At 37.3% G+C, this 26,596-nt stretch overlaps 1 protein-coding gene across 5 annotated transcripts; it reads left to right on the forward strand.

Moving 5' to 3' along the window:
• The first annotated feature begins 2,300 nt into the window (after nucleotides 1-2,300).
• Nucleotides 2,301-24,822, forward strand: LOC131200213 (arylsulfatase D-like). Of its 5 annotated transcripts, none has more exons than XM_058186730.1 (11): nucleotides 2,301-2,639; nucleotides 4,861-4,930; nucleotides 8,006-8,155; nucleotides 9,493-9,614; nucleotides 9,989-10,111; nucleotides 11,544-11,967; nucleotides 12,813-12,949; nucleotides 16,229-16,363; nucleotides 17,981-18,143; nucleotides 19,353-19,474; nucleotides 24,350-24,822. In XM_058186730.1, exons 2-11 carry the CDS (start codon nucleotides 4,908-4,910, stop codon nucleotides 24,706-24,708), a joined length of 1,758 nt encoding a protein of 585 aa, XP_058042713.1. In that variant the 5' UTR covers nucleotides 2,301-2,639; nucleotides 4,861-4,907; the 3' UTR covers nucleotides 24,709-24,822. The 5 variants fall into 5 exon arrangements, with proteins under 5 accessions (XP_058042713.1, XP_058042717.1, XP_058042718.1 ...); XM_058186734.1 differs by having other exon boundaries at nucleotides 2,302-2,639; nucleotides 11,901-11,967; XM_058186731.1 differs by lacking the exon at nucleotides 2,301-2,639 and adding an exon at nucleotides 4,339-4,575.
• Nucleotides 24,823-26,596: the final 1,774 nt, after the last annotated feature.

The raw sequence follows: 26,596 nt of genomic DNA on the forward strand, positions 1-26,596 counted from the left end.
CTGGTGGAAAGCTCTCCTGGAGACGGCCGTCAAATGGTCTTCAAAAGACAGCCGTTCATCCAGGAGAACGCCCAGATTGCGCACCCTCTCCATCGGGGCCAGTGACTCGCCCCCAACAGTCAGCCGAGGACTCAGCTGACTGTACCGGGATGCCGGCATCCACAGCCACTCTGTCTTGGAAGGATTGAGCTTGAGCCTGTTTCTCCCCATCCAGACCCGTACGGCTTCCAAACACCGGGACAGCACTTCGATAGCTTCATTGGGGTGGCCCGGTGTGGAAAAGTACAGCTGGGTGTCATCAGCGTACAGCTGGTACCTCACACATGATCTCACCCAGCGGCTTCATATAGATGTTGGACAGGAGGGGCGAGAATCGACCCCGCGGCACCCCACAAGTGAGGCGCCCGGGCCGACCTCTGCCCCCCTGTCAACACCATCTGCGACCGGTCGGAGAGATAGGAGGAGAACCACCGATAAACGGTGCCTCCCACTCCCAATCCCTCCAACCGGCGCAGCAGGATACCATGGTCGATGGTATCGAAAGCCGCTGAGAGGTCTAATAGGACCAGGACAGAGGAACAACCCCTATCCCTGGCCCTCCAGAGATCATCCACCAACGCGACCAAAGCCGTCTCCGTGCTGTAGCCGGGCCGGAAACCGGACTGGAACGGGTCTAGATAGACAGTTTCATCCAGGTGCATTGTTTCCCCACCCCCCATGTCTTCTATGCAATTTATGGTGGGAAAGAGACAAGAATTTTAAATTGAAAAAAAATGTTAAAGCAATGAAAAGAAAATACCTTTACCTTACTTATCTGGCTAGCCAAACAGGGTGAATAGAACTGTGTCCACATTTTTCCGCTCCCTATATGTACCTTAAAGAACAGCCCAAGATTATGAGGCACTATTATAATATAGATAATATAATATCTCTCAGCCGTGTATAGATTCATTGACAATGCAGCTGCACACACACATACACACACCCCATTCAGAATCAGACTGAAACAATCCTCTTCACCCATCTCCACATAAAGCTTCCCCTAGGCTAGTTCTTATTCTGTGGCACTAAGGGCCATGAAGTCATACCTCCCTGCCAATACCTCCCTGCCAATACCCCAACAATACCATGGAAGGGGGCATGCCCTCAAGCAATTAACATGCTCCACTGAAGAAGTAGGAGGAAAAACAGATTTCAAAACCCCTGTCCCAGAATCATATGTGGTTGGTGCTTCTGCTTCATCAATAAAGAGAACTTTTCTTCCCAATCAGCCTCCAGCCCAAGGGTGAAATGGTCCCGGTTCTGACCAGATCTGGTGATCCGGTAGTGATCGTGGCCGGTGGTTCAGCGATCCGGTAGCGATGGTGGAGCAAAGCTGTCCCCACTCACCCGGGTGTCATTACTTTAAAACCAGGAAGTTAAAACCAGGAAGTAAAGTGTTTTTTAAGGTTTTGCACATGCACAGAAGGTCTGTGCGTGCATGTGACGCATGCGCGCATGTGAACTTCCAAACCAGCAAAGAAAGTAAGTAGATTTCACCCCTGCTCCAGCCCCATTTTATCTCCAGTGCCTTCCTCCAGGCTTGTAACTGAACTAGATGGATATTTTTTCCAGCACCTTGATATAATAATGTAACTGAGTTGGTATTAACTAGGTTTTAAAGTAATATTCTGCTGAATGTCAGTTTCTTGAATATTTTCTTCATCTAAAAAGAGGCTCTTGTTTATCTCATTTGTGAGATGCATTTTAAATTTCTTTACAAAATTCATGGAACAGCTGGCATCTACTACATGAAAATCTCTTGTTATTCCTCTCCTTTGAATTACAGAATAAACACTGAATAATTTTTTTGAAGAAATTATATAAAATAGGATAGGGCATTATTATACAAACACTGCAGTTCCAAGAGTTTGCAAACACTTATGAAGAATCTTGGTTATCATGAAGTATAATGAAATATAATACAAGCATGTCACATCAGAGTATAAGAAACAGGAAAGAAGGCATCATAAAATTATATGCCTAATTACAATTATATTCAAAAGGTTCTTTTTTTAAAAAAAATAGTTATGTTTGTAAGAAATCCTCCTTGCTGAAATGCTGCAAAGCTTGCTGTTTTTCCTATAGCAGTTGTTTTGATTTCTCCTAGATGAAAAGCTTTGAAAATAGCTCATTGTGCACATTACTGTTTTGGAAAGACTTCAGTTAAAGGATGTGACGTCCCTTTTCGGAGACTGGGGACTAGCCATTATGCTCTTTGAGTCCGAATTCTGTGAAAAACCTCTCTGTTCTCTGATCAGTCCCATATGGACAGCTGAATGTTAACTGATGTAATTAGCAAGAAGTTCAGGGTTGAGAAAGGAAGCAGAGGTACGCTTGCAGAATTTCCCACATCCCTTACGTTAGCTGCTCTCCCCCCACCCTCCCCTGTAGGCTTACAAGTACGCATGAGCAGATGGGATTAATGTGAGGAATTCCTTATTGACATCCGGCAGAGGCCGATGAAAGATGCTACACATGTGAATGAAGTTCATTGTTCTTGAAAAAGTAGGCATAAAGTTTGCTCTCAAGCCAAGCTGTCAAGTTGCTATTGTGACTGCTGCTGCTTTATCTCTTGAGAACTGATGAGATTTCTCCAGGTAATGTATTAACTCATTTTTTTGGATTAAATATAGAAGCAATTTGAAAATCCAAATGTACTTCTGGCACTGAAAAATAAACTTGTGAGAGAGTTTAAAATAGACTGGTTTGATAACATCTATTACAAGCTTCTCTGCACAAAATGTTTCTTTTAAAAAGGCTTCTTTGACATGAATGATAAGCATGCAAGAAATGCTGTTTTTTAATGCGGTCTGTTTTAATTGCTAATTTAATTCTTAAAAAATGGGAATTACCTGTTTCTTTTTTTCTGACTAATGGATGCTTAGGATGCCATGATATCTAAAAGAAAGTTATCTAAAAAAATCATATGCTTAGATTGATGCAAACATTTTTGGAAATGGGATGCCATTAAAAAAAAGAGCTGTATTACTTTGTTTCCCCGAAAATAAGACCGGGTCTTATATTAATTTTTGCTCCAAAAGACTCATTAGGGCTTATTTTCTGTTTAGGTCTTATTTGTGGGGGTGGGGGAATACGGTACTAAATGCATCCAACTGGCTGACAGTCTTAACTGGGGCTTATTTTGGGGGGGTAGGACTTATATTATGAGCATCCTGAAAAATCATGCTAGGACTTATTTTCCGTTTGGGTCTTATTTTCGGGAAAACAGGGTACAAAGTTCATAGGGCTGTGCAAAAAGGTAGATTTGGGTGCTGATGAACTTCATCAGATGCTCTCTCAAAATTACACCATCTAATTCTATGGAGGGTCTGTTTTACTTTGTCAAAGAGGGTTCTGTTGCATGCATTGCACATATGGAGGAGCTGCTGTTAACAAGACTGGCTGATTGAGGTAGATCATTCCTGAGTCCAGTGACTCACCTGCAGCCTTGAAAGGTACTCCAGATAAGAAGCACATCCAGGAGCACTAGCTCTAACTTTATTGTATGGTTAAATTAAGAGAATCTTGAAAGTTTGAAAGTGCATTTCTCCTGCTCTCACCTTTGCAGTTGATGACACAGGTGAGGTTCCCTTCTGAAACATTTGCCATATTCCCATTTCTTCTGCAGACTCAACTGCCTCTGGTATGTTATGGTCTAATCTGTGGCTCTTCCAAGGTAATAGACTAGACTAAACTAGATTAGACTAGACTAGACTAGACTAGACTAGACTAGAGCAGAGCAGAGCAGAGCAGAACAGAACAGAACAGAACAGAACAGAACAGTGTGTGATTGGACACACAAGGCATTTGTCTTGGTGCATATGCTCTCAATGTACATAAAAGAAAAGATACGTTTATCAAGAATCATAAGGTACAACACTTATTGATAGTCATAGGGTACAAATCAGCAATCAGGAAACAATTCCCATTTACCATTACAATATCCCTTTGTTATTCATGTATTCATAATTGTATATACATTTCAAAATATATAATTTTATAAACAATGTGTGTGCATATGTGTGTGTGAGAGAGAAAGGGAGGGAGAGGGAGAGAAGGAAAATATGCTGCATCCATCTGTTGAAATATCTCAGGAACTTCTATAATGTGTACCTCTAACTTTTCCAAGAGATTTTAGTGACATGCTCAGATAGCCTTCAATAAATTAGAGGGGCACTGGATTTTTTTTTTTGCCTTGATCACTTTTTATTGTAAGAAAGCACCTCAGTGTGGGTTGTGCCTAGCAGGCTATGTATTCAGGGAGGTATGACATGGAATTGCCTATGCTTGTTTGTTTTATTCATGTTTTATTCCTGCATTGACATTTGACTTTTAAAATCTTGGCAACGTTTATGAATAGAGATTTGGACAGCAAGGACTTTTATAATTAGCAGCACATTTCAGTGCAATGCCTATCAATCTTTTAGAGTCTACTTTTAGCAATTCCAGGCAGCATGAGGAATGATAGGTTTTATTGCCAAACACAGTGGAAAGCCATCAATCTGAAAAAGGGGCAGCACTCTAAAAGTCTGAGTAAGTTGAAAAAACATTGACATATGAGGAAATATGAAATAATTTGTTTTATCTGGGCAGAAGCACGGTAAAAGAAGTTAATCCCTCTTTCATCATTAAAAGTTATCTGTAAGAAAACTGAGGAAGAAAAAAAATCTTAGCTTTCAAATTAATTTTATTGACTGAGAACATCTGTGAAAAAACTTTGAAGGTATTTAATATTTAAATACCTTCATGTCAATGAAGCATGTCAATACAATTTGCAATTATCTAGATTTTCTCTAATATTGTCTTATTCTTTTCTAGTCTCAGATTCCTCATTTGTATAAAACTTGACTTTCCTGAAAGAGATCATGGAGTGTTGTGCACATTTCTGGTAAATGAAACAAACATTATTTTCTTTATTAATTTACTAATATCTCAATAAAAATATGTAAAACCGATGATGATCTCATGGGACTAAGAATGATAGTGTGAATAATAGCAGTGTTCACAGAGAAGCAAGCCTCTGGAATGGGACATGCAGACTGAGAGTGAGGCTTAACTAGCAGCAGTATTCTCCATCATTTACTATAAGGAATTACAGAGAGAGCTCCTGAGATTCAGTAACTTCTCAAGGCAGCTGCCATTTGTTCAGCTGTTGCAACCACTTCAGAAGGCTGCTAAGAAGAGATCCTTAAAAATGACAGTATTAAGGACTTTGTATCCAGACAAAGTTTTCTGACAGCCCAGACTGTTATTTCAACCTTTGAATATTTAATTGCAATAGTGAGAAAAGTGGAGTTTCTGAAATAGTTATCTGATACATTCATGTCTAATTAGCAGAAATTATTACTGCACAGCATCCTTGATCTAAAATAAGCTGCCTATAGGGACTACCTGTAAAGATAGTCCTCGACTTATGACCACAATTGAGCCCAAAATTTCTGTTGCTGAGATGTTTGTTAAGTAACTTTTACCCCATTTTACAACATTTCATGCGACAGTTGTTAAGTGAATCACTGCAATTGTTAGTGGCATGGTTGTTAAGTGAATCTGGCTTCCCCATTGACTTTAATTGTTAGAAGGTCACAAAAGGTGATCACATGAACCCAGGATACTTCAACTTAGAATGTTCGGTGCCCCTCGCCTCAGTCCGAGCGATGATTTAATTAGCCGGCACTATCAGCTCTGGTAGCGAACTATCGAGCGTCTGCCAAGTGTCTCTGTTATCTCCCTTGGTGCCGATGAGTCACCCAGGAACAAACAGTACTTCAGCTCTAGTCAAGCAGTTGATTTGCCTGCTATGAAGAGGCATAGCAGCCCTTGCTGCTTTTATATCCTGTGGGGTGTGGCTCCATGACTCAGCACTTCCTAGGCCTGCCCCACCCCTGCTTCTGTTGTTCCCACCTCTCCTGCCTACGAAACCTAGGGTCCAGCCAGGCCTGATTGCCATCAGCTGGGTCTGGAGGCGTGGCCTGGGGGGGGAAAGAGTCAGGGGATGGAGGCTTCATTATCTCCTCCAGCTGGCCTGACTCTAGCTCCTGGACCTGAGCCAGGGAAGCCGGTGTTCCCGAGGTAAGTCCTGATGGCCCTTCCCCCTCACTTTCCAAGTCACTTTCTGACAGGCGGCCCGGCTCAGGGGGGCACAGACACAACAAGAATACTACAATATGAGTCAGTTGACAAGCATCTGAATTTTGATCATATGACCATAGGGATGTGTGAAAAATGGCAATAAAATTACTTTTTTCAGTGATGTTGTAACTTTGAACAAACTGTTGTAAGTCAAGGAATACCTTTATTTATCCAAAAGAAAGATTCTAATCTTAACCATGAATCAAGTGGGAAAGGTTGTACATGAAAGATGGAAGGGTTGGAAGCAAAAACTACACCGTCCAGAATAATCAGGTGTGCAGGGGCGGGGTTGGTTTTGTTTTTGTTTTATAGTTTAAACTCCCTTATTACAATCTTTCATAAATTCAAGAAAGGCCTATGAGATTCAGAGAAAGCAATTTTGTTCTTCTGAACTCAGCTACTTCACTGTCATTAATATATGGCTGTTCTATTGGAAGTAGTGAAGCTGCCAGTCAAATGGGCAAGAAGTGATTTTTTTAATCTTGTTTTAATCTTGTTTTTTTAAACTTGTTTTAAAAACAAGTTTTTAAAAAACATTTAAGCATTCCACAATTTCAAACATATTATTTAAAATGAAGCCCTTTGGAGATACTCTCTCCACTTTTGTTGATGTTCATGAACCCTTGTTATCAAGGGTTACTTTAAATGAAGTAGAATAACAAGCAATGGCTTCTGACTTTGACTCTTCTGCTTTCTTATGTTCACTATGGGTGGCCGAGAAATTCATTTAATCCATACTTGAGATGCAATAGTTATAATTTACTGAATGTTGCAATGCAGTCTTCAAAGTTTTTAAAAAACATTTAAGCATTCCACAATTTCAAACATATTATTTAAAATGAAGCCCTTTGGAGATACTCTCTCCACTTTTGTTGATTGGTCTTTCAAATGGTCTGGTTTCTTACGTATTCATATGCTGCATCTAGATCAATATGCTTGTTAATTGCTCCTTTGATAGAATACCAGGCTTCAATAAATTCTCGTGTGTGGGAGGCGTCAGTGTGACCAATGATTTTTGTTCCTTCCCAATCAAACTGGTGTTGTTTATTATTAGTGTGGTTTGAGATCAGGGTTTTTTGGTCATACTGTTTAACTGCTAGTTGATGTTCATGAACCCTTGTTATCAATTGCCTTCTTGTGTCTACTTTAAATGAAGTAGAATAACAAGCAATGGCTTCTGACTTTGACTCTTCTGCTTTCTTATGTTCATTATGGGTGGCCGAGAAATTCATTTAATCCATACTTGAGATGCAATAGTTATAATTTACTGAATGTTGCAATGCAGTCTTCAAAGTTTTTAAAAAGTATACTAGGGGAAAGTATTCTTTATGGAAATATAAAACATCATAAAAATATTAAACACAAGTCATTTAATTGAAAACTTCAAAAACTCTCTGTCTTGGGCAAAAGTGCAGAAAAAAATGGCTGCTTGAAACTGCCCTGTTTCTTGCTAGTAGTGAAGTCAGAAGTTCTTGACATCTGTGTTTTAGCAATCCACATCACAGACTCAGCATGCATTTTTCTTTGAACTCTTAAGTTCAGATGGGGTTTTTTTCTGCCTGATGTGGCTTCATAGCTTTCTAGTCTGATGCATTCTGATTTCAGTAAGAAAATGTGGAACACCAACTTCTGATTACCTTTAGGCAGCAAAAAAAACAAACGAACAAACCTAGGCACTCTCTGTTCACATTAATGTCCGTGAGCCTGAAGAACAGCATATTCGTTTCATATAATCTAGTCCATTGTTGACTAGTGCAGTTTTATAGCCATCTATAAATGTTCATATGCAGGAAGAACAGATCTTGCTAAAATGTCTGTTCTGCCCTCTGCTTAGGAGATACCCAATTTTAGTTCTAATTTTCTACTTGATGCTGAAGCCAAGTGGATTGGATGCTTCGATCAGCTACAAGCCCAATATTGTCATCTTATTGGCTGATGATTTAGGCATTGGAGATATAGGCTGCTATGGAAATACTACAGTGAGGTAAAATATTTCATACCAGTGCTTTTATTTTATTTACTTGTTTATTTCATAGATCCAAGTGCATGAAATATTTAGAAAGTTTGTAGGGACATAACATATTTGTAGGGACGCAAATGTGGCTCAGTGGCTAAGACACTGAGCTTGTCAATCGAAAGATCAGCAGCTCAGCGGTTTGAATTCCTCGTGCCTTGTAACGGGGTAAGCTCCCATTACTTGTTCCAGCTTCTGCCAACCTAGCAGTTCAAAAGCACATAAAAAATGCAAGTAGAAAAATAGGGACTACCTTTGGTTGGAAGGTAACAGTGTTCTGTGAGTCTTTTTTTTTTATTTGCATTTATATCCCGCCCTTCTCCGAAGACTCAGGGCGGCTTACACTATGTCAAGCAATAGTCTTCATCCATTTGTATATTATATACAAAGTCAACTTATTGCCCCCAACAATCTGGGTCCTCATTTTACCTACCTTATAAAGGATGGAAGGCTGAGTCAACTTTGGGCCTGGTGGGGCTTGAACCTGCAGTAATTGCAGGCAGCTGCTGTTAATAACAGACTGTCTTACCAGTCTGAGCCACAGAGGCCCTTTGGCATTTAGTCATGCCGGCCACATGACCACAGAGACATCTTCAGACAGCGATGACTCTTCAGCTTTGAAATGGAGATGAGCACCGCCCTCTAGAGTCGGGAACGACTAGCACATATATGCGAGGAGTACCTTTACTTTTAACACATAATTGAAAAAAGATCATGACCTTTCTATACACAGCATATGAATAGATAAATACTAATAATGTATTATCTATAAGCTAAGAATAGAATGTCTTAGAAATTGTGAAAAAAAAAGTTATATGCCCAGTAATACTTATAAGACTATTATATGTATTTCCAAGATTTAAAAAATCATGGGTTTTTCACCTCTAAATTTTAATTGTTAATTAAATTAATTGGAAATGGCCAGCTTTTATCCCATGATGGTAATAGAAACAGCTGTTGAAACAGCTGTGCGGTGTTTCAGATCCTTCAGGGGCTTCTTATATGGCATCTGTCTGCACTGCCTTCATATCCAAAGATAACCAAATATTAGCCACTGCTTTTAAAGGAGTATAATCCTTATGACCGACTTTTTCTATTTTATAGAATGTTTCTCTCTGTTTCACCTCCATTACCCAAGTTCTCCCTTTGCTAGAAGAATGATCCAACAAACACGTTCATACATGTATGTTTCTAGATTTAAGTGAATTTTGACACGGACAAGAATGTTCTGTTTTAAAATGGTTAATTGTTTGCTGGTTTTTTCTGCCAACTACTCCAGTGAAACATGTGTTGCCATCTTTTCTTAGGACTCCTAATATTGATCGGTTAGCAAAAGAGGGGATAAAACTTAGTCAGCATGTTGCTGCAGCTTCCCTTTGCACACCAAGCAGAACTGCTTTCTTAACTGGAAGATATGCAATACGGTCAGGTTTGTTATCATATTTAAGTATCAAGTGGAAACTGGTACACATAATAGTGGAAAATGATTTTTATATGAAATATTAATGTCTTGTAAGTAAAGTTTGGGCTAAATGTTTGAGCTCTACCATACATTCCAAAAGCGGAACAGTTTTCCACAGATTAGTACCTTCCCAATGTTTTAGAATTTAGATTATAATTCCAAAAAATGTAACCCAGCCTAACTGGAAGTCTGTTGAAGAATAAATTTATTCTTTTTCTCCTTTCCCATTAACTGTCTACTGATTAATTTTAAAAAATGTCAGTAGTTGTATAGATGGTTGACCGATTACAGTCCACAGACATGGACTGGTTGCCTTGTTTTAATTTATGTTTTAAATTTAGGTATGGAGGAAACCGCTGGTTATCGTGTTCTTCAGTCACTTGCTAGTTCTGGTGGTCTTCCTCCAAATGAGACCACATTTGCAAAGATATTGCAGAAGCAAGGCTACAGCACAGGTTTAATAGGTAAGGATATTGCTTATTTGCCGGCAAATGTTTGGGTAAAAGAAAAACCAACATATCACATGGCTTTCACTTTGGATAATTTTAATCAGAACTGTTCTTTCCACTAATACCTTTATCTCAGGTATACCTTTATCTCAGGTATAAATTTACTTACCTTCCCTACCAGTTCACTAATGTGCTCACACATGCCATCGTCTGCGCATGCGCAAAGCCTTCTGTGAACGCACAGAGGCTTAAAATGTCACAAAAAAGCAATGGCATTATGTCCGCGTGGGTTGGCGGAGCTACCGGTTTGCCCAAGACGGATAGATTTCACCCCTGCTTTATCTGAAATTTCCAAGTATAACAGTTTTAATTCAAGCTTGTTTAGTAAGAAACATATGCTAATTTTTAATTTGATAAAATATTCCACTTAGTTTAGGATTAACTAAGCACCTGGTTGTAAAATTAGTTTGCTTCAGTTGGTGAACTGAGCAGAAATTATTTTATAAAGATCAAGTGGAAGTTAGAAACTGGAGTTATTCTAGATAAAGGACAACATTTTATCTTAATATTTAACAAATGTTTCAGTAACTACAGCCAGCCAGATCAGCACAGCCCAGACCAAGACTCAGAAAAGTATTTAAAGGCCAGGGCTCCCTCAGACAAGCATAATCCAAAATGCACTGAAGCACACTCCTCGAATGGAGATGAAGCATTTGCAACCAAATCACCAAGCTCGGAGCTCAAACCAACAACATAATAACTACCAACCCGAGCTATTAATATTCAAATCCCATTGAATTTCTCAGTTTGTTAGAAATTGGTGGACTAGCTCCATATTTGGGATGGATCATCAATAGAAAAGAATAATGTTAGGAATAATAATTCATATAAATTAAAAATATTTAATCCCATCATATCTGTACTATGATTGGTATCAATTGATTTTAACTGAAAGATTAAAGATTGTTAGAAGTCTCGTTTACCTTTAATAACATTTGTTTCCTATTAACAATACTTTGTATCATATTTTATTATTATGGTTGATCACACAATCAGCTAGAAGTTTGCCATGCCATGTCTCTTTTCTATTTTTCATTTGGTCGTTCTTGTAGGCCAGTTAGGTTATTATGTTTTAATTAATAGTTTTACATTATTTTGGGTTATTGCTGTAAAGCAGTTGGTATTTTTTAAGAGTACATAATAAATAACAAAGAACACACACACACACACACACACACACACACAATAAAATTGTATATATACACTAAAATTGTAGCTAATTTTCCCTCCTGATTATGCAAAAATAGAATATGTTTGAAATGAGTTATGAGATATAAAAAATTGTTGTTAAACTAAGCCTGCCTTTGCTATTACTACATTGCTACTGATATTCATGTCTCCTTTGCTTGTTTTTGGTTTTGTCTTGTTTTTTCATTATGTATTTCAGGAAAGTGGCATCAAGGTATGAATTGTGAATATCGTAACGACTATTGCCATCATCCATTAAATCATGGATTTGATTATTTTTATGGGATGCCATTTTCACTAATGAATGATTGCCAAATCTCGCATCCCTCTGAGTTGAATCTGCCACTGCAGAAGACACTCTGGCTTTATACTCAGATAATTACCCTTGCTCTGCTGACCTGTGTAGTAGCAAAATTAACTCATCTTGTTTCTCTCAGTTGGAAAGCCATCCTCTGTTTGGCTTTGTTTGACTTCTTCTTCTTTATATCCTGGTACTCAAGATTTGGTTTTTTGAGATATTGGGAGTGTATTATAATGAGAAACTATGATATTATAGAACAGCCAATGAAAGTAGAAAGAGCTGCACCTTTTATGCTGAAAGAAGCCCTTTCCTTTATTAAAAGGTATGTTATTTTTTGCTGGAAAAACTTTAATTTTTTATTTAATAATTCAGAACAAGGAAGGTATTAATAACAGAAGAAAGGCATTAAAATTGTTTATCTGCTTCATTTACATGTGGATACCCCACCTAGATGTAGACATTATATAGATATAGAATGGATGGATGATGGAAGATAGATAGATAGATAGATAGATAGATGATGATAGATAGATAGATAGATAGATAGATAGATAGATAGATAGATAGATAGATAGATAGATAGATAGATAGATAGATAATAGATAGTTTTATGCAACAGTTTCAATAAGAAATAGCCATTATTTATTGCAATTGCTCCATACATAATCTCCTCTATAAGCCATGCATTCAAAAGTTACCAGTAACTTATTACCTTTATTAATGGAATCCTCATTCTTTTAGGGGTAACCTATTGAATGCTGTACAATGATAAGTGAAATTGAAACAAAAAATAGGTTGGTCACCGATAACTTCTTTTAACAGCTTTTTCTCTGTTCTTCTGAAGCATCAAGAAAATTATCATTAGCTTTCAGTTAGATATGACTAATTAATTGTAAAGATATTTTGAAATTCAACCAAGGGCTTTGTGAATCTAAGCTGAGGACTATAGTACAGATACTATGCCCCTTACAAAGCAAGTAATCTTGAAATACTACAGAAACAAGGAAGCATGTTGAGCTTTCATAAATGAGAACACAGGGTTATTGGTGGTTTGGTTCAAAGTATCAAATACTAATAGTACAATTATTTTGCAAAATATGAATTGCCCCTCCCCAAATAATAATTTCATTGAATAATTATTAAAGGCAAAATTTCCTTATTTTTTAGAAGCAAACAAGGTCCATTCCTCCTCTTGGTTTCTTTCTTGCATGTTCATACACCTCTGGTTACTACAGAAAATTTTATTGGCAAGAGCAATCATGGATTATATGGTGATAATGTAGAAGAGATGGACTGGATGGTGGGTAGGTGCATGTTAGTTATATTATTGATTTTATTTATAGGCTGTCATATATATCAACATATACTTCAAAGCTGTCTGTCTATATGTGTAACTTCAATTAATAAAAAACAAAGCAATTAAATTATTCAAATATACTATTACTAAGAATAAGAATTATATATTTTTTATTTTTTTATTTATTTTGTCACAACAATATATATAAGTATCATACAAAAAGATTATATAGTATATAAACATATATATGAGTAAATATTAGGAGGTATAAGCATACGTATATATGGAACGGGTAGGCACGTTTGTGCTCTTATGCACGCCCCTTATGGTCCTCTTAGGAATGGGGTGAGGTCAATAGTAGAAAGTTTTTGGTTAAAGCTTTTGGAATTATGGGAAGAGACCACAGAGTCAGGTAAAGTGTTCCAAGCACTGATGATTCTGTTACAGAAGTCATATTTTCTGCAATCTAGATTAAAGCGGTTAACATTAAGTTTAAATTTATTGGTTGCTCTTGTATTATTGCAATTAAAGCTGAAGTAGTTTTTAACAGGAAGGACATTACAATAGATGATTCTATGAGTTAAACTTAGGTCTTGTCGAAGGCGATGGAGTTCCAAGTTTTCTAAGCCTAGGATTTCAAGTCTGGTGGGATAAGGTATTTTGTTGTTTTCAGAGTAGTGGAGAACTCTTCTTGTAAAATATTTCTGGACACGTTCAATTGTATTGATGTCAGAAATGTGGTGAGGGTTCCAGACAGGTGAGATGTATTCTAGAATTGGTCTAGCAAATGTTTTATATGCTCTGGTTAGTAGTGTAGTGTTTTTGGAAAAGAAGCTACGCAAGATTAGGTTTACAACTCTTAGAGCCTTTTTTGTTATGTAATTGCCATGGGCTTTGGAACTTAGATCATTTGATATGAAAACTCCAAGGTCTTTAACAGGGTGGGGGTTATCTGTAAGGTAATGTTCATCAAGTATGTACTTAGTGTTTGGGTTCTTTTTTCCAATATGTAAGACTGAGCATTTGCTGGTTGAGATTTGGAGTTGCCAAGTTTTAGATGTATAGATGTAGATGTATTGTCTGTGGTGTTAAATAGTTTGACATCGTCAGCAAAGAGAACACAATTACTTGAGATATGGTCACAAAGATCATTAATTTATAGTATGAAGAGTGTTGGTCCAAGAATGCTGCCTTGAGGAACACCACTCTTGACAGCAACAGGATTTGATAGAGCATTGCCAATTTTGACCACTTGTTGTCTGTTAGACAGAAAAGCAGATATCCATTTGTGAAGGGGTCCTGAAATGCCATAGGATTTTAGTTTTAGGAGAAGTTTATCGTGTACTACTGAGTCAAAAGCTTTGCAGAAGTCTATGTAGATTGCATCTATTGTTTTGCCTTGATCAAGATTTGTAGTCCGTATGTTTTTACAGTGGAGAAGTTGTAAGTTGCATGATAATTTTTTCCTGAAACCAAATTGTTTATTAGAGAGTAGGTTGTTTTTTTTCTAAGTGTGAGGTAATGGATTGGTTGATGATTGATTCCATGATTTTGCAGGTGACGCAGCACAGAGAGATTGGTCTGTAATTTTCAACTAAGCTGGGGTCTCCTTTTTTGAAGATTGGGATGACTGTGGCTAGTGACCAAAGTTTGGGAAGGAAACTGGTCATGAAAGCTTTATCAAAGATTATGCTTAGGGGTTCTGCTATCTTAGTGGAAAGTTTTTTTAAGAAGTATGCACATAGTCCATCGGGTCCAATAGATAGCGATGGTTTCAAGTTTTGAAGAGCTTTTCCAACATTATCTTCTGAGAAATCTATATGTGTTAAGTCATCATACTCGTTGCTGGTATGTTTTGGGAATGTCGGATATGTGTCATCGCTTTTAACAAAAACTGAGCCAAAGAAAATATTGAAGAGGTTTGCTTTAACTGTTTCATCATTGCATTCTTTGCTGTTAGAATCTTTTAGTGGTGTTTTTATGTAAAACACCACTTTTATATAAAAAGTGTTTATGTAAAAACTTACAGTATGTTAAATGTAATCAGCAAGGACACTCTGGGGGAGAGATGAATATTTATTGTTAGTAGGCATACATTAAGGTCCTATACATGCCTACAGGTAGTCCTCGACTTACGACCACTATTGAGTCCAAAATTCCTGTTGCTGAATTATTTGTTAAGTGAATTTTGCCCCATTTTATGACCTTTCTTGCCACAGTTACTCAATGAATCACTACAATTGTTAAGTGAATCTGGCTTGTCATTGACTTCGTTTGTCAGAAGGTTGCAAAAGGTGACCCCACAACATGACCCCACAACACTACAACCATCATAAATATGAACTAGTTGCAAAGTGTCTGAATTTTGATCATGTGACATGGGAATGATGCAGTGGTCGTAAGTGTGAAAAATGTGTGAAAAATGTAAGGGACCGACATAGAATCAAAGTACTTTGTCTCAGTTATTGAAATAAAACTAATATCACAAAGCAGATAAAAATGAATTAAATAATGAGAGATAATGAGATAAAATAGAATTAAAAGTAAAAATAAGATCATAAAAGTAAATAAAAATAGAATCAAATCAAAATGTTCCTGGCAAGAGTCCTGAAACAATAAAAATATTGCCAGCCTTTAACTATAAGAATGTATAATATTCTAATTCATTATGAGATTAGTAAAGTAAAAAGAATCAATACCAGTTGAAACATGAGTTAAGAAAAGTGTACTAAGTTTCTATCATAGTTCATAGTATATCTGATAGTAAAGATGTACAGAAGCTTTTGTTTCAATAGCTCCTAATTTGCAATAACAAATGTATTCATTTTATGGGATTTCCTGGCATCTTCTTTCAAAACTTCAACTTGCAATTCATTGCAACATGCCAGGATTAAAACTAAAAACATTAATATAGCAATTTGATTGAAATATCAGACAGAATTATTAGACATTGCCAGGGTTTATGCTTTACTCAATTTATTATTCCATGTCAAGTATGCCTTCTAAAACTACAAATGGATAAATAGAATGGAAAAAGTCATTTTTGGAAAGAAACGGAATTCATAACCTGAACTTTTGGTCTTTTAAAGGATCTAGCAGTAAAAACATGCCCTCAGGCTCTCTTATCTGCACAATTTTTGGAATTAAGTTGGTTTTTAATTTAATGAAAGAATGTAACAATATTAGCGTCATGTACAAACTAATCAAGATCACCAAAAATAGATGGTATAGTAGAATTTTACCTGACTTAAAAGTTAGTGATACATAAGTGATGTTCGTTTTACAGGAAAAATTTTGGATACGCTTGATAAAGAAAATTTGAAAAACAGTACTCTGACATATTTTACTTCTGACCATGGTGGACATTTAGAGGCTCGGGAAGGAAATATTCAACGAGGTGGTTGGAATGGTATTTACAAAGGTGAGAGTAAATCTCATATATTTTCTTTAAAAAAATTTTTTGCATTTTCAAAGCCATGATATGCTACTTGAAAAATAGTTTACATATGTAACACTGAAATTTAGGTTAAGCAAAATCTAGTAGATCAATGAAGCATGCATCTGGAATCATAAGATGCAAAAAAGATTATTCGCAGGAGTTTAATTCCTGCAAATAATCAACTTTGCTAAGAATGAAAGAAATTAGCAATTTAATAGAAAATATAAACTTAGCTATGGAAAAGGCAAGTCTTAACAGAGTTTCTTGCACACTACACAGGATGAAAATATGACTGTTAAATCTCTTCGTTTTCCTTGATTTTCTCTTTTTAGTATCCTCTTTGATTGGTTAGTTAGGATGGAATGTGGACTTAACCTTGAAGAAAGAGATGTAATAATAACTCTATGAAGTCCCATATAGATCCATCTGAATTAACAATGTTGCTGCTGATATCCTGGAAAGAACTATTTTGCAAGACCTAATGATTATAAGTCCCCTGGGCAAAAACAAAGCATGAATAAGCACTGTTATATATAAATATCAATGTGCGTATGAATACCATCCTGATCATCTGCTTGACTCACTGATCATTTGTGGGACTGTTTCTCCCTAAGAATATCTACCACCCCACTAGATCAGATAGGGTGGACCTGCTTCTGGTCTCACCAGCAATTCAACAGATCTCCTCCCTTTTAGCCTTTTGGAAGGCCCTTTAAGAGCTAGATTTTTACTGGGGTGCTGGGATTGTATGTACAATGTCACTACAATGAGAACAGTATGGAATGGGGGTTGCTGTGGGGCATCCCAAGGGGAATAATTATCACTCAGAATATTTGCTTATTGTTCTATTATTTGTATTGTTTTATTTATTGGTTTTATGATAGTTGTGAACTGCCCAGAGTTGCTTTAGGATAGATGGCCATATAGATTGTTTAAGTAAATAAATAATTTAGTTTTTAATTTTTCTGCTCAGTTCCTTTTAGTTGAAAATCTAAATAATTGTTCATAGGTTCTTGCTCTAGAAATCTGATGTCCTAAAAGGTTCTATTGTTTTATAAGGCCTATTGACCCTACAATCTAGCTAAGATAAAAGTGTTAGAAGTGCTGAATTCTCTATGTTTGCAAAGTCTTTCAGAACACAGTCTTATCAAGAAATCAGCAGCAACTGTAAGCCGCCCTGAGTCTTCGGAGAAGGGTGGGGTATAAATGTAAACAAAAAAAAAAAAAACTGCAAGACTAATAAGAGTCTTGCAAGAGGGAAGAAGATGAAGGAGAGGAGGAGGAGGGCCCTTAAGTTGTTATCAACTCTTAGCAGCCACACTATTGTCCATTCCAGAAGGCACTCCTTACTACTGTCTTATTCATTTATCAAATTTATATAGCCACCCATCTCACAGGAAGTGACTCTGGACAGCATACTGTGTCTATGTTGCTGGTCATCCTGTTCTTTGATTCCTTTCATCTTTCCCAGCATTAGAGTCTTCTCCAGAGAGATAGATCTTTGTATAATGTCAGAGAGATTGGGGGGAAGGGAAGGAGGGAGAGGGGGTGGTAGAGAGAGAGAGAAAGAATATGAAATGTTGTATATGTTATTTCAAGGTGGAAAAGCCATGGGAGGTTGGGAAGGAGGAATCCGTGTTCCGGGATTATTTAGATGGACAGGAGTGCTGCCAGAAGGCAGAGAGATTGCTGTACCAACAAGCTTAATGGACATCTTTTCCACATTGGTTTACTTGGTTGGTGAAACAGTGCCACAAGACAGGTATGGATGCTACAGAACTTAATATCTTAAACCTGGTAATCCCCCAAACTAGTGAAATCATATGCTATGATTCTGTTTTACTGATTTATTTCAGAATACTTCAAACTGCTCCTTTCATTCTGCAACTATGCTGAAAAAAATAAGATGGATTAAGCAGTGGGAAAACTTGGAAGGTTTTAAATTAAAGAAGTAAATGTATTTTTCATAAATGTTCAGAAATAAAATAAAACAGTTGCATGATCAAAAGTAATATAAGCAGAAAATATTTGTTCTACATTTAGGAACACAAATCCAGATGGCTGGGTGAATGGATGGGAAGTTGTTTGATATTGCTGAATTGCTATTCTTCCCATGGAATAGCACTTACAGTGACTCCAGTACGTTAGTAGAAAGTTTTACCAACAAAGTCATACCTACAGCAATATAATGAAAAATTAATATTTTGGAGGTGTTTGAGAGAAAACTGAGTATTGTTGTTCTCATATAAAGATCTCATTAAAAGTAAGATTGACTACTCATGATTTCATGAACATGTTTATGGAGTCCTTTGGCAGCAATATAGAAGTGTCTTTTTTCGGGAATTATATTTTTTTTAAAAAGAAAAAAAACTATCTCACAGTTCTGACAATCTATGAAGATTCCCGTCTAAGGAAGAAAACAATCCAAAAATAGCCTTTTAGTTAATATGATTTAAAGCAAATAATAAAAAGGTTTAATAAATGCTTTAGAGTGAGGAAGAACTGTTCTATCTTCTGCCTTGTTTTAAATAACATAGGAGCACTTAAGAAATTATGTTCTTTTGCTATAAAGTCTCTTCCACTCCTCTTATAAGAACTAATGAATTAAGATTAGCATACGAAGTCTGTTCACTTGTGTTCAATGAGATAAATATTTTGTATTCAGAACATCATCCCAACCAGAAATTCCAGTTCACTTTAATGAAGGCTGCAGGTCTGTCACAATATTTTTTAGAATTTGCAGAAGTAAATAAAGAATCTTTTCTACCTGTAGAATTCTGCATATACTCCAGAAAATTCATATGTACAAGAATTTGGAATTTCAAGTGATTTGGACTGTATTTATATATAGCAGATGTCCAGCTATATTCATGCAGTGTATTAACAAATGTTTGATTGTTGGATTATTAACGCAAGGCTCTGAATTACTCCAAATGCATCTGTTGAAACTCTGTGCTCTTTGTCGCTTTAGGGTAATTGATGGCCGAAATTTGATGCCTTTGCTGCAGGGACTGGTTCAGCATTCAGAACATGAATTTATGTTTCATTACTGTGGAATATACTTACATGCAGTGCGGTGGTATGAAAAGGAGAGTAAGTGTCAAGGATTCTTCCAAAGAAAACCTAATTTACCTGGCAAAACATTGTTTCCTTAAAAGCTTATTGTTCCTTAAAAGCTTATTATTTCAGCTTGCAGGGTTATGTGTTGAAATGACTCAAAACTGATATGGTTTGCATTTTGATTTGACTTTTCTCAATCATCCTAGACCGGGATCATTTGACTTTTCTCAATCATCCTAGACCGGGATGCCCTATGCACGGTCACTCATGCGCTCGTGACATCTTGCTTGGATTACTGCAATGCTGTCTACATGGGGCTCCCCTTGAAGAGCATCCGGAGGCTCCAGTTAGTTCAGAATGCAGCTGCGCGGGTGATAGAGGGAGCCCCTCGTGGCTCCTATGTGACACCACTCCTGCGCAGGCTGCACTGGCTGCCTGTGGCCTTTTGGGTGCGCTTCAAGGTTTTGGTTACTGTCTTTAAAGCGCTCCATGGCTTAGGGCCGGGTTATCTACGGGACCGCCTACTGCTACCGAATGCCTCCCACCGACCCGTGCGCTCTCACAGAGAGGGACTCCTCAGGGTGCCATTGGCCAGGCAATGTCGGCTGGCGACTCCCAGGGGACGGGCCTTCTCTGTGGGGGCCCCTACCCTCTGGAATGACCTCCCCACAGGACTCCGCCAACTGCCTGACCTTCGGACCTTTCGCCGCAAGCTGAAGACCTATTTGTTCACTTGCGCAGGACTGGCATAGGATTTTAGATTTATATGGTTTTTAATTTTATATGGGTTTTATCATTTTAAATTTTTAATCCTGGCCAATTGAATAAGTTTTTTAATTGTATTTTAATAGTATTTATATTGTAATATTATTGTTTATTTTATCTGGCTGTGAACCGCCCTGAGTCCTTCGGGAGAAGGGCGGTATAAAAATCTAAATAAATAAATAAATAAATAAATAAATAAATAAATAAATAAATAAATAATTGGAACAAAATTTATCCTTCCATTTTTACCCCTTTCTAAATGTAGGGATGTCAAAATAAATTATTTTTTAAAAAAAACAAGAAAACCCTGCATACAAAAATAGATATAGTACTCTGTTCTTCTTGAAAGATGGTGAGATGTCAGTATTTTGAAGAATTAATGGAGCAGTATTTCAGTATCTGTTTCTTTTAGTTTGTACAAAGATATCTATGCTTTACAATTCAAAAATTGCTACTTTGACCTGGGTTTAATTTTGAGAAATCCTCCATATTTTAAATGGTATTGGCTTCTTTTTTTCTTTCATTTCAGATGATAGTATACTGTTGTTGTTGTTGTTGTTGTTACTACTGTTGTTGTAACATGATTCCAACTAGTCACTTGATTTGCTTATTTATAACAGTTATGTTCCATCACAATCAAATCACGTTAGCCTTTATCTGGGACATCTATTCAGAGATAAATAATTTGTAACAAAGAAAGAGTCTCTTCCACTTTGAAAAAAAAATTAAAGGCTAATATTTATCATGTAGAATACCTAGTGATTTTTTACTGCATTAACATTCATGTGAAACCTGGAAAACTATTTTGGTCCAGAGAACACAGGATTATGTGCTTCAGACTTCCTAATCTAGAATTTAATATTAAAGATTCTCAGATGTTTTTCTGACACCGCTACTGGCACCAAAAATAGTACCAAGAATAATTAATTTCAAAAGGCTAATTTTAGTTCTAAATCTTAAGACATGGGCAGGATTAATTTTGATGTCAGAATAATTGATATAAAATTGCTGTGGGCCTAATTCAGAAAATTGTATTATTCTGTAAGAATTAACATGACATTGACATCGTATTTAATATAACATATATAACATCAGAGTTGGAAGGGACCTTGGAGGCCTTCTAGTCCAACCCCCTGCCCAGGCAGGAAACCCTACACCATCTCAGTCAGATGGTTATCCAACATTTTCTTAAAAATTTCCAGTGTTGGAGCATTCACAACTTCTGAAGGCAAGTCGTTCCACTTATTAATTGTTCTAACTGTCAGGAAATTTCTCCTTAGTTCTAAGTTGCTTCTTTCCTTGATCAGTTTCCACCCATTGCTTCTTGTTCTACCCTCAGGTGCTCTGGAGAACAGCCCAACTCCCACTTCTCTGTGGCAGCCCCTGAGATATTGGAACACTGCTATCATGTCTCCCCTAGTCCTTCTTTTTGTTAAACTAGACATACCCAGTTCCTGCAACCGTTCTTCATATGTTTTATCCTCCAGTCCCCTAATCATCTTTGTTGCTCTTCTCTGCACTCTTTCTAGAGTCTCAACATCTTTTTTACATCGTGGCGACCAAAACTGGATGCAATATTCCAAGTGTGGCCTTACCAAGGCATTATAAAGTGGTACTAGCACTTCACGTGATCTTCACATGATCTTGATTCTGTTTATGCAGCCCAGAACTGTGTTGGCTTTTTTAACAGCTGCTGCACACTGCTGGCTCATATCTAGATGGTTATCCACTAGGACTCCAAGATCCCTCTCACAGGTACTACTATTGAGCAAGGTACCACATATACGGTACTGGTGCATTTTGGTTTTTTGGCCTAAATGTAGAACCTTACTTTTTTCACTGTTGAATTTCATTTTGTTAGATAGCGCCCAATGTTCAAGTCTGTCAAGATCTTTCTGTAACTTGAGCCTATCTTCTGGAGTGTTGGCTATTCCTGCCAGCTTGGTGTCATCTGCAAATTTGATGAGTTCCCATCTATCCCTCGTCCAAGTCATTGATGAAGATGTTGAAGAGTACTGGGCCTAAAACAGAGCCTTGGGGTACTCCACTGCATACTTCCCTCCATGTGGATGTAGTTCCGTTGAGGACTACACGTTGAGTGCGGTTGGTCAGCCAGTTACGAATCCATCTGGTGGTGGTGCTGTCTAACCCACATTTTTCTACTTTATCTAGTAGTAGGTTATGGTCTACTTTATCAAATGCTTTACTGAAGTCCAAGTAAATTATATCAACAGCATTCCTCTGGTCTACTAATTTTGTCATTTTGTCAAAGAATGCGATAAGATTAGTCTGGCATGATCTGTTTTTGACAAACCCATGTTGGCTTTTGGTTATTACTTTGTTTGCTTCTAGGTGTTCGGTGATTCGTTGCTTGATTATCTTTTCCAGAATCTTCCCCGGTATTGAGGTCAGACTGATAGGTCTGTAGTTTCCTGGATCTGTTTTTTTTCTTTTTTTGAAGATGGGAACTACATCAGCTCTTTTCCAGTCCTCTGGCAGCTCCCCTGTGCTCCAGGATCTTTGAAAGATATAGTTCAGTGGTTCTGAGATCACGTCTGCCAGTTCCTTCAGAACCTTGGGGTGTAATCCATCCGGTCCTGGTGATTTGAACTCGTCTAGGGTAGACAGGTGTTCACTTACCATTTTCTTCCCTATTTTAACTTGTGTTTCTAATCTGTTTTTTGTAGTGCTGTTTTGATAGGTTGGATTGTTTTTCCTTTTGTGTAAAGACAGATGCAAAATATGAGTTAAGTAGATCTGCTTTCTCCTGTTGCTTGTCATCTTCTTGCCACTTTCTCCCAGCAATGGGCCAATTGTTTCCTTGACTTTTTCTTGTTTTTAACATGTTGGAAGAAGCTTTTTATTATTTTTACTTTTGTCGCTAGCCTTTGTTCATTGTGAGCCTTAGCTTTCCTCACTTCATCTTTACAGGCTCGGGCTATTTGCTGATATTCTGCCTTAGTTATTTGCCTCTCTTTCCACTTTTTATATTTGTCCTTTTTGTCTTTCAATTTGTCAGATAGTTCTTTATGCATCCATGCTGGTTTCTTTTGTGATCTACTATTTTTCTTCTTCATTGGTATTGTGTTAGACTGTGCTTTTATAATCTCACTTTTCAAAATTTCCCAAGCTTCTTGAGTTGTTTTCCCCCTGAGGATTCTCATCCATTGAATCCTTCTCAAGCTCTCTCTAAGTTTATTGAAATTAGCTCTCTTAAAGTCCAAGACTCTAGTTTGACTTTGTTCTACTACTTGTATTTGCTTAATGTTGAATTCCAATATTGCGTGGTCACTTGCCCCAAGGTTCCTGTAGCTTCAACACCTTCTATCATTTCATCTCTGTTAGTGAGAATTAAGTCCAATATGGCTGATCCTTGTCGCCTTCTCTATTTTTTGGAAACAAAGTTGTCTGCTAGGTTTGTTAGGAACCTGTTGGATCTTCCACTTGGTGCAGAGTTTGTTTCCCAGTTGATGTCAGGGTAGTTAAAATCCCCCATTACTACTGTGATGTGCTTCCTACATACCTTAGTTAGCTGACTAGCAAAAAGTTCATCTACTTCCTCTGTTTGGTTGGGTGGCCTATAGTATAGACCTATGGCAATATCGTTTTTCACCCCTTTTATATTGACCCAAATACATTCAAGATGATTTTCATCATTGTTGTGCTCTATTTCTGTAGAGATGTAGTTATTTCTTATATATAGTGCAACTCCACCTCCTCTTTTATTTGGTCTATTTCTTTTAAATAATTTATATCCCTCTAGCTGTATGTTCCATTTGTCAGTTTCATCCCACCAAGTTTCCGTAATGGAAATTTGACTGTAGTACACTTATATCATAAAGAAATATAGAAAATACAGAGAAAAAAATCTGCAAGTAATATGGGTAAGAAACAATAAAGAGAGGTGAAGCTATACTACAAGCAAATGCATTGCCTCTTTAATGTGTTAAAACAATAAATAAAGGATTGGAATGGTAGCATATTTCTTTCTTAAAAGAGAATGCAGCTGATAGGCAACATAGTAAGACTGCTTGTCTCAATTGCTAATCTAGAATTAAAACAGATATATTGGGGAAAACTAGCCTGTTTAAAACTTATTCATGGTTTGCTTCCATTTTAATAAATCAGATTCTTTCTCATCAGGCGGAAATGTGTGGAAAGCCCATTATGTCAGCCCTATTTTCCAACCTGAAAGATCTGGAGCCTGTTATGCCAGTAAGTACTGTCCGTGTTCTGGAGAAGGAGTCACCCATCATGATCCTCCTCTACTGTTTCATCTCTCAAGAGACCCTTCAGAAGCCAAGCCTCTGTCAGCAGACAGCGAACCACAATTTTACACAATTCTTGAGAGAATAAACAAAGCTGTAGAAGAACATCGCAAAACTCTCACCACTGTCCCACCACAACTGTCTGTCTACAACATCATCTGGAAACCCTGGCTCCAGCCATGCTGTGGGTCATTTCCATTTTGTTATTGCGACAAAGAAAAGAACAATATGTAATATGGTCGTAATTTCTGAAGTTGTTTGTCTTTCACATTTTATCAAGTCTAGAAAAAGAAACTCTCTAAACAATGTAGCATTCACTGGATGAAATAAAGAGGAGAGTTTAAAATGTGTTGTGTTGCAAAGAAAGATTCCATCTCAGATTAGATGTGTGTTTCGGTGTGAGTGTTTGTGTTTCCAGGATTAATGACATAAATAAGAAACGTAGATTGCCAATAGTCTAATGGAGATGAAGAACCTTTCTAAAGGGGGAAAATGGATAGAGAGCTCTTGACAGAACTTGGTAAGTTTGCTTTACTTCTTCAAGGGGAATGGGAATAGGTAGGATTTAGCCACGCACTCAAGTTACTACTTTCGTACTATTTCTATTAATCTTTTTCTCTGCCTAGGCAGCCATGATGTTCAGTTAGCTTATAATCATCCTCCAGGTAAGCAAGTACATTACTTCCTGATCTTCCTGTCAGGTTGCCTCCCTCTGATTACTGAACTCTACTGCCTGACAAAGCCTGCTTCTCCTTATCACAGTCTTTCAACTTCCTGCTAGCCGTATTATTTCAACTTTTCCCAACCTACCCGATCCAAATAAATAAATTCATGGATTACTTCCTAATGTTTTTAAGGCAGGATGCCTCATATAGAACAAATATACGATAAGCACTATTCTATTTTATTTAGATAAAAAGCCTATAGCTATCCTTTTTAGCTCAAATCACACATGTTGCATTTCATAGTGTGTTCTTCTTCACAAAGTCTTTTTAAAAAATGAAATGAATAAGGCTGAATTTTGGAACATATTTTTCTTGTTTTTATTTAAATTTCATTGAAATTCTACATATAAAATAAACATAAAAATGCAATACATAGGACTTCTGGTGGCTCCATGCGTGTTGGAGACGGCCCTTTTAGACCGCTGCCCCAATGATTCTGTTAAAGCCGTTCAGACAGCGTAAATCAGCTGTCTGACGGCTTGAAAACCCTTCCCTCGGAAGAAGAGGGAAAGGTGAGCAGCCGGATTGGGTAGAGCTCCCTAAGAGCTCCAGGAATAACTCCTGGGGCTCGAAAAGTGAGAGCTCCCTGTTTAAACCTGGCAAATGCTCCAGATCTGGAAAGCTTCTGCATTTTTGCAGAACAAAGTGCTCGCGACTATCTCTGCTATCAAGATGAAGATATTCTAATTACTTTAAGCAGACAGAGTGGAGGCAAGAGACAGGGTGGATGTTTGTTTTAGACCTCATCTCGATCTTTGAAAGGTATTGGGGAAAACTAGCCTGTTTAAAACTTATTCATGGTTTGCTTCCATTTTAATAAATCAGATTCTTTCTCATCAGGCGGAAATGTGTGGAAAGCCCATTATGTCAGCCCTATTTTCCAACCTGAAAGATCTGGAGCCTGTTATGCCAGTAAGTACTGTCCGTGTTCTGGAGAAGGAGTCACCCATCATGATCCTCCTCTACTGTTTCATCTCTCAAGAGACCCTTCAGAAGCCAAGCCTCTGTCAGCAGACAGCGAACCACAATTTTACACAATTCTTGAGAGAATAAACAAAGCTGTAGAAGAACATCGCAAAACTCTCACCACTGTCCCACCACAACTGTCTGTCTACAACATCATCTGGAAACCCTGGCTCCAGCCATGCTGTGGGTCATTTCCATTTTGTTATTGCGACAAAGAAAAGAACAATATGTAATATGGTCGTAATTTCTGAAGTTGTTTGTCTTTCACATTTTATCAAGTCTAGAAAAAGAAACTCTCTAAACAATGTAGCATTCACTGGATGAAATAAAGAGGAGAGTTTAAAATGTGTTGTGTTGCAAAGAAAGATTCCATCTCAGATTAGATGTGTGTTTCGGTGAGTGTTTGTGTTTCCAGGATTAATGACATAAAT

Source organism: Ahaetulla prasina, chromosome 5, assembly GCF_028640845.1.
Source record: "Ahaetulla prasina isolate Xishuangbanna chromosome 5, ASM2864084v1, whole genome shotgun sequence".
NCBI classification, from domain to species: Eukaryota; Metazoa; Chordata; class Lepidosauria; order Squamata; family Colubridae; genus Ahaetulla; species Ahaetulla prasina.